Source organism: Sinocyclocheilus grahami, unplaced genomic scaffold (genome assembly GCF_001515645.1).
Source record: "Sinocyclocheilus grahami isolate Dianchi unplaced genomic scaffold, SAMN03320097.WGS_v1.1 scaffold245.1, whole genome shotgun sequence".
Lineage (NCBI taxonomy): Eukaryota > Metazoa > Chordata > Actinopteri > Cypriniformes > Cyprinidae > Sinocyclocheilus > Sinocyclocheilus grahami.
Window position 1 is genome coordinate 198,927 of NW_015505424.1, and position 11,995 is coordinate 210,921.

The 11,995-nt window shown below is 38.2% G+C and overlaps 1 protein-coding gene across 1 annotated transcript; it reads left to right on the forward strand.

The window, feature by feature from the left end:
* Positions 1-421: 421 nt before the first annotated feature.
* Positions 422-11,618, forward strand: ube2t (ubiquitin-conjugating enzyme E2T (putative)). Its single transcript, XM_016289426.1, has 7 exons — positions 422-521; positions 760-877; positions 968-1,037; positions 9,880-9,985; positions 10,322-10,420; positions 11,231-11,314; positions 11,475-11,618. Exons 2-7 carry the CDS (start codon positions 769-771, stop codon positions 11,589-11,591), a joined length of 585 nt encoding a protein of 194 aa, XP_016144912.1. The 5' UTR covers positions 422-521; positions 760-768; the 3' UTR covers positions 11,592-11,618.
* The last annotated feature ends 377 nt before the right edge of the window (positions 11,619-11,995 follow it).

Sequence of the window (11,995 nt, forward strand, 5' to 3'; positions counted from 1 at the left end):
TATCTAGGTTTTGGCTTTGTTTGCGTGTGCAGACCGATCGGTGTATGACATCTAAATACCTCGAGAGCATTTTGAAAGCACAAGGAACCGTCTGTATGGTATTTAGACATCATACACCGATCGGTCTGCACACGCAAACAAAGCCAAAACCTAGATATTTTAGGCAATATAGAAATCCTGGCCAGGACGCGTCCTGGGAAAATGGCACGTATGGTCACCCTACTTTAATGGCTTATCAAACTGCAATAATGAAAAAGATAAACCTTTGCAATAAATGAACTGTATAAAACAGATATGACAACTCTACCCAAAACATTTTTTTTTTTTTAAAGTGTAGTTTCATTCAACTTCCGCAAAAAAGACCATTATCAAACTATGACACATGAACACGTAATAAACTACAATACCCACGATGCACCGCGCGTCGGTCGCACAGTGACGCATGAACATTTCGCGGGCAGAATCAAAAGCACGCTGTTTACTGTCCGGTCAGCAAGCACAACTCGGCAGGAACAACATCAGTAAGTGATGATGATAATAAGCTAAATACCGCATATAATGGTCGATGAATATACGCTGCATCTTGAGCACGTTTTAGTTGAAAACATCTTGTCCAAACTGAGTTTGCAGTCTACATGGATAGTTTAACGTTGGGCTGCTAGTGAAGGGAAATGCGCCGTTATTAATGTGTAACGTATTGTGAATGTGATAAGTGTTAAAATCTTGCTTAATCGCTTAATAACTGTGTTATTCGTGTAGCCGGTGGTTATGCAGAGAACGAGTCGCCTGAAGCGGGAGCTGCAGCTTCTGAGCGCCGAGCCTCCTCCAGGAGCCTCCTGCTGGCAGACTGAGGGACGGCTGGATCAACTACAAGCCCGTCAGTCTGGCCTCGTGACATTTCACACTGACTATATAGCTCAATTATTATTGAACCCTGACAGCACTGCATTGCTCCTGTTTGATATAGAGATTGTTGGAGGCGCAGACACTCCCTATGAAGGAGGCGTGTTCACACTGGACATCAACATACCTGAGAGGTGAGACTATTACATGATCTCAGCTTCATTGTGCTGTTTTATTCAATTGATTTTTGACATGCTTAAAGGAATAGTGCACTCAAAAACACATTTTCTGAAATCGTACTCCCACTCGGGCCATCCAAGATGTAGATGAGTTTGTTTGTTCATCAGAACAGATTTGGAGAAATGTAGCATTGCATCACTTGATCACCTGTGGGTCCTCTGCAGTGAATGGGTGCCGTCAGAATGAGCGTCTAAACCAGGAGCGAGGCCATACATGTTTCAGTAGGTGGGCGTATAGTGTAGCGTATGAAAACTACACGTCAAATTGCCAACAGAAAATACAGCACAAAGAGTTCATATACAACACTTATAAATACTTCTGAACTGATAAACATTCATATTAAAGGGGTCATATGATGCTGCTAAAAAGAACATTATTTTGTGTATTTGGTGTAATGCAATGTGTTTATGCGGTTTAAGATTCAAAAAGCCCATTATTTTCCACATACTGTACATTATTGTTGCTCCTCTAGACGCCTTTCTGAAACGCGTCGATTTTTTACAAAGCTCATCGGTCTGAAAAGTGAGGTGTGCTCTGATTGGCCAGCTATCCAGTGCGTTGTGATTGGCCGAATACCTCAAGCTTGTGACGGAAATGTTACGCCCCTCACCATACTGTGATGCAGTGTCCGGCCGGAGCGACGAGACAAAAACATGAAAACCCATTATAAATGAGGCATTCGTTGCATTCAGCGGGGACATAATTACTGATTATACTGTCTTTTTACGCATTGCGTTGCATCGCGCCGCGTAAACATAAAACCATGTCTGCATTTGTGATCGGAGAAATGACAAACAACAAGCGCTACTCTACACTGCTCAAAAATCGTCAGTGGCAAATTCTTTAAATATAAAAAGTATACTTACAGTCTGTGAGTCAGAACAGCCGGCATTGTAGTCTACTCTCCCAGGATCAGAAAACAGTCCTCCATAAAATGTGCTGCACACATCTGAATATTTGGGTTAAACTGTTCTGGAACAGTGTTGTAAATACAACTTAACCACTGATTTGTAGTCGTGTCCTCTTTTGGAAGACCAAACAAAGTAGTTTCGCTTTCACAACAAAACACACGGCGGCCTAGAGTGATGAGCAGAGGCGGGCGGGCTTGAGAACGGCACGGCCGGTGGATTAGATGAAGGAGCGGCAACCACATGTGAGGACCCCGGGCTGGACTCCGCTTCGTCCACGGTGAAAGCCGATCTGGCGATCCACAGTGCAAAGTTGATGTATTTCCTCAGTGACCAGCACGGATCAGCTCTAGGCAAGAGCTTGTAACACTCCAAAGAGAAAGAAACAATTGAAATCGCATCATATGACCCCTTTAATTTTAACATTTACTAATACATTATTACAATTAAAAGTTGTATCTGTTAACATCCGTACTAACAAAAATAACAACGAACATTTGTATTTGTATTGGCTAAGGTTAACAAATATAGTTACAAATGCATTGCTCATTGTTAATGTTAGTTAATGCATTAACTAATGTTAACTAAAGGAAGTTTATTGTAAAGCATTACCTCAGTCTGAGACATCGGGGTTTCGCAGGTGATTTCATACATAAGTGTCTGTCAATTTGTGCACATCGAGGACCGCAGAAATGTGCACAGCTGCAAATTATGCAGTTTGTTGTGGCGAACAGGATCTAGCACAACGTTTGTGTTTCTTTCCTCAGAGGACGCATCTGTTTAGCGAATCGAACGCTGTACCTATGCTAATATGATGCTTCAAACCCGGCTATGGAAACCCGTTTCCGCCGCTGAATAAAAAAAATAAAAACTGTAATTGTGACTTTTTTATCTCACAATTCTGACTTTTTTTCTCGCAATTGCGAGTTTACATCTTGCAATTCTGAATTTATAACACGCAATTGACCTATCGGTAAGCCCCGCCCCCCTTAGTTACTGTTGCGAACTTGGACAAACAAACGGAGTTGCCAATTGTCTTACAATGGCTAATAAATTCTCAGATTTTACTCGCCAGTGTGTGAGTTGGAGGAAGTATAAGTTCAGCACAGATATTTTTTCACTCGCCGAACACTGACTGAGCGCTTCAGAGTTTCACTCTCCGTCAAGCGATCTGTGCTATTTTTCAGTTCATCTGAATGGATGTGCAACGCACCTGTATTTATCGTACCGTAAACTCTATTGTGAAGCTGCATGACTCACCGTCACTTTGTCCCACACACACACAGACAGAGAGAGAGAGGAAATTAACGTGTTACATGTAAACGATATTCTTTGTTGTATTTTCCTGTCAAAATAACAGCATTCCTTTGGAAATCTTCAGCTTTTAGGAAGTGCCGGGTTCTCCGGTAGTGGGCGCAAACGACAATCTCATTGGCTGGGGCTCCCCTATTTTCGTCCCTGTTTTGATTTCAGCAAATCAGTTTGAAAGCACACAACCTGATTAACAGTCATTAATTAATCCTTAGTGCGTTTTATATCGTTCTTATTAGTATAATTCGTATCATTATATTATCAATATTTTTGTTTAGTGTAATTATTATTTTTTTTTTTTTACAGAAACACTGAATGACCATAAAAGCACCACCACCAGTCCTAAGTTCAGTTAAAATGACTAATATGCATTCAAACATGGTTATCAAGTTTTAATTCTAATTACTAAAGTTCTATCATTAAATAATACTTGATTATCATATTGTAATTCTCGACTGAATGATGTTAAAGAGCCCCTATTATGCCATTTTTAAGGTTCCTAATATTGTTTTGGGAGTCTCCTACAATACAGGGCTGTACGTTAACTTTTTTTTCACATAGCACTGGTGCTACAGAGGTTGAAAGTTTTGTAGCACAGGCCAAAAAGTTGTAGCACAAGTATAAAACGTCTGAAAACAAACACATGGAGTTCATCACTTAAACAGGCACTGATGTTCCATACAGAGCACAAAAAAATACAAACCATCACGAAAAACTTTTTTGGACAGTTTTCTTAATTTGCTAAAAATGGAAGAGTGCAGAAACAAAACACCTCTTACACCTTAACAAAATATAAAAGAAAAAAAAATGGCATACATTTAGGCCAAAGTGAGCAAAGATAAAAATCTTTGTCATTATTTTATCTTTGTTATTGGAAAATAAGAACAAAGATATACATTACAAATACACATAATATACAAATAAAACAAACAGTGCTTTATTTTTCAGGTACAGTATTTAGCAGTAACATTCAAGAAATTGAATGAACAAATATTAAAATAAAACACTATATACACTACATGCATCAATTTTACTTTTTTTCTGTGTTTTGTTGTTTTATTAACATTAAAAGAATAGTTCACCAAAAATGAAAATTCTGTCATCTGTCTTTCAATTCTGTAATAATGTTTCATTTTTATACCATCATTTACTTAAGTTGTTTTAAACCTGAATTAGTTTATTTCGTCTTTTGAACATGTTATTTTTGAAGAATGTTGGTAACCAAGCAATTGCTGGTCCACAGTGACTTCCATGGTATTTTTTCCCTACTGTAAGAGTCAGTGTGGACCTGCTACTGTTTGGTTACTCACATTCTTCAAAAATAACTTATTTTGTGTTCAACACAAGAAAGAAATTAATACAGGTATAAGACAAAATGTGAGTTTGTAAATAATGACAGAAATAAAAAAATTTGGGGTGAACTATCCCTTTAATGACAGTCGGCAGCATGTTTAGTAGCTACTGTCCCTTTAAGAACTGCACGCGTTTCTCTTCCAACTGTGTTTATATGTAAACCTTGTGTGTTTTTGACCGTATTAGACGCGAAATCAATCAGAAGCGAAAGACAACTTAGTCCAATAATCAGGCGCTTTTTGACAGGCTCTCAGTGTGAGCGTGCTTCATGAGTACACGCTCAGAAAAAGTGCATGCAGAACAGCACGTGAATTAAATGTTTAACCGATATTGCTTTAAAGCAAATGGAAATAATGTAGTTTTGTGATTGCGCATAAGTGCAGTGTCCCGTGAGAGTAACTCTACCGCTGAGCTAACACTGATGTGAATGCATGTGGCGTTGTACATTTATTTTGAGACGGAGGGAGGCTGGGGGCTAGAGTGTCGCACATATATGTCGCATTGTACAGCCCTGCAATAGGATTACATGCATGCAAGGTCAAAAAATGCTTTTGTTTTTAAAAAAATGCATTTAATATCACCTCGTTTTCCAGCGATTCTCAAACGATTCGTTCAAAGCAGTTCTAAGATTCAGTCTCTAAAACCCTCCTTTCCGTGAGCCTAGTCTGCTCTGATTGGTCAGATGGCCCAGTCTGTTGTGATTGGTCTACAGCGTACAGTGCGTGTCGGAAACGATATGCCCATTGCCATAGTTCTGTATTTTGAACGCTCTATAGAAAATAGAAACATCTATTATTTATCATACTTACAGGTTGTGATTCAGTGGAACAGCTGGTCCAAATAAACAGGATACTTAGCCATCTTTCAAGAGCAAGCGTTTAGTGAATCTCGTGTTGAACTCCCCAAGATTAGAGAAGCAGTCGTCAGTAAAATTACGTTTTTGTGGGCGGGGTCAAGTTGTTCGCTGCCGGCCAACGTAGAACATAGGCGGGAATAATGCAAATGTGTTACCCCGTGACGTGTAGCCATCACGGAAGTGGGATTCAAATTACTAACGACTTGGTTAGACTGTAGAGGGTCGATTCTTTATTTTGGGAGACAATTACTTTATTTATCGTGCACTTTCGGCTTCTAATCTAATGTAAATAAAACAGCATAGTTTTCACTGTACGAATTAAACTTAATTTGTTTCTTATTAAAGCTACAAACGTCCTTCAGTCAAGAGCAGTGAGTGATTTTTTTCTTTGACTTTTGTTGTTTGATTAATATTAAGCACACAATCGGCAGCAGGAATATAGCCCACTGTCACTTTAAGAGCCGCACGGATCTTTACTAATTAATTAACTTACTGTTACACATGTATTTTCATTCTCAACTGTGACGTTTATTACATGACCGACGAGGGATTACGTGAATAATCACTAAGCGCCACATTTTGACACATTTTTGCGTATATTTGACCGTTTAGGCGCGCATTTTCAGCTAAGAGATGACTTTATATGTCCATGATCTGTTCCGTCTTTGAGTGCATCACAGAAATGCTGCTTGAGGAGCAGCACAAGTTCTCTTTCGTGCTTTTAAAGGGGTCATATGATGCTTTTTTAAAGATCATTATTTTGTGTATTTGGTGTAACAGAATATGTTGACATGCTTTAATGTTAAAAAAAACCCATTATTTTTCAAATACTGTACATTATTGTACGTCCTCTATGCCCCGCCTCTCTCAAATGCTTCGTTTTCTACAAAGTCCCTCCTTCCGACAAGCGCAGTCTACTTTGATTGGCCAGCTGACCCAGTGCATTGTGATTGGCCGAACACCGCAAGCACTCGTCGGAAATGTAACACCCCTTACCATAATCGCGAGCTTCATCTTTCAAAATAAATGTAAAGACAGAGCCCGAAAGGGGAACAGAGTCGTGTGACAGACACAGTGATGAAGCTGGTCTCTCTCCCTCTCTCTCTGTCTGTCTCTCACACACACACACACACACACACACACACATGATGCGCAAAACTCTGCATTTGAACAGTCAATAGCAAATACTTAAACTAATAACAAAACAGTAGCTGATTCAGAAGCGCCAGATTGTCATAGCAAAGTCAGAATGACCTCCTCTCCTAGGTTCACGAAACGGTCGTCCATAAAATGCATTGCTGTTCTGTTGTAAGTAATCTTAAAGATTCCTAAATGCATCTACTAAGCAGTCGTCAGTAAAATTACGTTTTTGTGGGCGGGGTCAAGTTGTTCGCTGCCGGCCAACGTAGAACATAGGCGGGAATTATGCAAATGTGTTACCCCGTGACGTGAAGTGGGATTCGAATTACTAATGACTCCTTAAAGCTGTAGAGAGTTGATTCTTTATTTTGGGAGACTAACTATTTATCGTGCACTTTCGGCTTAACAACTTTGCTGATCGTTTACATTCACTTACAGCTACATTACACACTGCATGAAAGGCAATATTGGGAATGGCATAATAGGGGCACTTTAAGAGTGTCCTTTCAGATATTTAAAAACCTGTGCCATTTTATAATCATTTAAAATATATATATATATATATATATAGCAAGCAATCTGGTGAGTAAACTAAAAAAATTACTAGCCAATGGAGATTCAATTACCAAGGTGTCCGTAGAGGGTTGATCTTGCTGAAACACAAGATGACATTAACGTTTTGCTTTAGCAGATGAAAATTTTAACTTGATTGAGAGTATGACAACCAGAGAATGAACGTTTTCGTCTTGATTGGGGTTGAATGCTTTTGCTCTGTTTTGTTTGGGTTTAGGAAATGGAATAAAATAAATTCCATTGCCCATCCTCTCAGGATACTTGGAATCAGCACAGTATCCCAAGTACCCCAGGCACATTGTTTTTTCATTTTTGTAGCATAAATACCATCAAACTGATGAGAGCTTCGGATCTTCCAGTGTTTCTCTATGGCGCTGAAAACGAAAGATATCCGAGTTCCAGTCCCTGCGTAACTGAAACTCAGCTGCCATTGGCTCATCTGCGTTCAAGGGGAGAGGCTTACCGATAGGTCAATTGTGAGTTAAGTCAGAATTGTGAGATAAAGTCACAATAATAAAATTTTTATTTTTTTTTAATTCAGTGGCGGAAACGGGCTTCCATACTGGGCTCATAAGTTTCCCATCTATAAATCCACAACCTGCAGGTGCTCTGGCTTCATTTGTAAGTTAAACGGTTCGGATTCAGTGCTAAGATTTAGTTTGAATTAGGATATTCAATATATACTGTTTAAAGAATTGACCTGATTGATATTTGTTTCGCTATTTTCAAATTCAAATCCACAAACGCGCGTATTTTACTATTTTGTCCTTACGTCGCAAACATAACATTATTAGTGGGACTAACAGAAAGAGCAATCATCATTTTGACAAGCGTATGGTGTGCACCTATAGGAAGAGGGAAAATTAAGAAACTGCCTGTAATTGACCATGAAAACTTACGTTTAATATTTTTAAACTTAATATATAAAGTTATAGTGAAATAAGACATTTATTATTATTATCGTTTAAAGGGGTCATATGATGCAATTTCAAGTTTCCCTTTCTCTTTGGAGTGTTACAAGCTGTTCGTGAATAGATCAGATCCCTAAAGTTGCAAAGACTAAAGTCTCAAACCCAAAGAGATATTCTTCATAAAAGTTAAGGGTCGTCCATGCCCTCCTAAAATGCCTCGTTCAAACACGCCCCCACATGTCTACGTCACTGTGTGGGAAGATTTGCATAACACCGCCCAAATGTTCACGCAAAGAAAGAAGGCATTAAGTATTGTAGTAGTAGTACTGTAGTATTGTTGCTGCCGCCGCCATGTCGTTAAGACGCTGTGTTTCGTTGCGAAAGCGAAACTACTTTGCTTGCCCTTCCAAAAGAGGACACAACTAGAAATCAGTGGTTAAGTTGTATTTACAACACTGTTCCAGAACAGTTCAACCCAAATATTCAGATGTGTGCAGCACATTTTATGGAGGACTGTTTCCTGATCCTGGGAGAGTAGACTACAATGCCGGCTGTTCTTACTCTCAGACTGTAAGTAGGTTTTCATATTTAAAGAATTTGCCACTGACGATTCAAACGGGAGTTTTAGGCAGTGTAGAGTAGCGCTTGTTGTTTGTCATTTCTCTGATCACAAATGCAGATGGTTTTGTTTACGCGGCGCGATATGCAAGGCAACGCGTAAAAAGACTGTATAAGTCATTATAATCAGTAATTATGTCCCCACTAGATGCTACAAATGCCTCGTTTGTAATGGGTTTTATTGTTTTTGTCTTGTCGTGCCAGGACACTGCATGACACTATGGTAAGGGGCGTAACATTTCCGTCACATGCTTGAGGTATTCGGCCAATCACAACGCACTGGATAGCTGGCCAATCAGTGTACACCTAACTTTTCAGACTGATGAGCTTTGTAAAAATCAACGCGTTTCAGAAAGGCGGGGCATAGAGGAGAAACATTAATGTACATTGTGGAAAATAATGTGTTTTTTTAACCTTAAACCGCATAAACACATTTCATTACACCAAATACACAAAATAATGTTCTTTTTAGCAACATCATATGACCCGTTTAATAAATTAGGCTACATCCATTTGGAAAATTACCAACTTCTCATTGGGTGGGCCACAGCTGAAAGTGGGTGGGCCCATGCCCACCCGTAGCCTCGCCACTGGTCCAAACAGCTGGTAAAAACATCACAATAATCCACACCACTCCAGTCCATCAATTAATGTCCTGTGAAGTGAAAAGCTCCTTGTTAGTAAGAAACAAATCCCTCGTTAAGACATTTATATCTTCAAACCATTGCTTCCGGTTAAAATACGAGTTCTCTAATCATATTGCTTTCTCCAGTGAAAAAGTTGTATTGTCTGAATCAGGAGAGAAAAATACACAGATCAAGCACTGATTACAAGCGAAAACGGTCCATAACAAATATGTTGGTGGATTTTAATGTGAGAGGACAACAGGAGATGAAATTTTTCACTGGAGGAAGCGTTATTAAGGATTATAGACTCGTATTTTGGCCAGAAGCGGTGGTTTGAAGTTTAAATGTCTCAATGGATTTGTAATGATAAATTTCTCCAAATCTGTTTCGATGATGAAACAAACTTTTCTGCAACATAGATAACCTGAGGGTGAGTACATTGACAGTGAATTTTCATTTTGTTTAGAACTATACCTTTAACACTTCTCTCATGTTTGAAGGTATCCATTTGAGCCTCCAAAGATGCGTTTCCTGACACCCATCTATCACCCCAACATCGATAATGCAGGACGCATATGTCTTGATGCTCTGAAGCTGCCACCAAAGGTAAAGGCTGAAAAAAAACTATCCTAAATCAATAAATACAGGATTAATTTTCTTTTTGCAAAACATAATTTTAAAAAAATGTTTCTTTTGTTTTGCACTAAGATAACTGTAGTGATATTACGTTGCGATTACTATCCTAAATCAATAAATACAGGATTAATTTTCTTTTTGCAAAACATAATTTTTAAAAAATGTGTAGCATTTGGACCAATCAGACACACAACTTTTTGTTATATTTAACAAATAATATCGAACTCCCCATCACCTAACCAAATGGTTGCGATTTTAAACTAGTTAACTATCACGTGTTGATAATGTATGCATTTTGTTTCAAAGGGAGCTTGGAGGCCAGCACTCAATATTTCAACATTGCTCACCTCCATACAGTTACTGATGGCCGAACCGAACCCCGACGACCCACTCATGGCTGATATAGTGAGTTTTAGATATGTTCCCTCCATTTTTGAAGGTTAAGTGTGTAACTTTTGGAATTTAAAATCTGTTTCTTTGAACAGCCCATCATAACATTGGCTGAATCAGTGGCTTAATTTAGGTTTAGGATTAGCTGTTTGTACAAACAATGATTTTATTTTGTGTCTCTTTCACACTTCTGACTGTTATTTATGGAAGCCCGTCACTGAATAAAAAATAAAGGTAATTGCGACTTTTTATTTCACAATTCTGAATTTTTTTTCTTGCAATTATATGATATAAACTTGCAATACTGATATACAGTGGGTACGGAAAGTATTCAGACCCCCTTACATTTTTCACTCTTTGTTATATTGCAGCCATTTGCTAAAATCATTTAAGTTAATTTTTTTTCCTCATTAATGTACACACAGCACCCCATATTGACAGAAAAACACAGAATTGTTGACATTTTTGCAAATTTATTAAAAAAGAAAAACTGAAATAACACATGGTCCTAAGTATTCAGACCCTTTGCTCAGTATTTAGTAGAAACACCCTTTTGATCTAATACAGCCATGAGTCTTGTTGGGAAAGATGCAACAAGTTTTTCACACCTGAATTTGGGGATCCTCTGCCATTCCTCCAAGTTGCAGATCCTCTCCAGTTCATCGGAATTGCAAGATATAAGCTTGCATTTCTGAGAAAAAAAGACTGAATTGTGAGATATAAACTTACAGTTGTGAGGGAAAAAAAGTTTACAAGAAAACAAGCGTCCATAGATAATGCTCACACATTCCTCTTGAAAATTAATTTCCCTGACATACTTTCCAGTCCTCAGAATTTAAATACAACAAACCACTATATCTAGAGAAGGCAAAGAAATGGACGGCTGAACATGCAATTCAGAAGAACAAGGTAAGATCTGTGCTTTTCAGGACTGTTGAATAATTAAACTGCAATGGCAAAGTCCAACATTTAATTCACTGACATTACACACACACCAACACTAAGGGGAGCCAATGTTCTTTCATTACTAAAGTCTGATTGCATGGTTTCTCTTCTCTTGTGTTTAAAGGGTTGTGTGGTGACAGAAGAAAAGACTCCCGAGAATAAAAATAAGAAAACTGCACACAAGAGAGAGGCACTTAGTGCACAGGAGAATTTAGAGCACACCAAGAAAGTATGCATGTAGTAGGCCTATATTATGCAAATGAATGATTTTAAGTTTATTATACAAATAATTTCATTTTTTTTTCTTGTTTACAGTTGGTGATATGAATGTAATAAAATATATCTAATGTTACACTACATTTGCATCTCCCTGAATTGTTCATTTCTTGATACACATTTCATATTTAATGTATAAAAGTCTTTTAAAATGTATACCATACTAGATCAGAGGTAGTTATATTTTAAAATGCAATGACAATGAAGTAACTATGATACACTGCCATAAAACTTTTAGGCAAAAGTTTTAAGCACCTGTGCAGAATTATGTTTGAAAATGAATTCACTATCGTAAATATATCACCGTCGTAATGACAGTGGATAGCTGTGCATTTGCTGCTGCCTTAAAGCAATTCGCCCTTTTCGCTT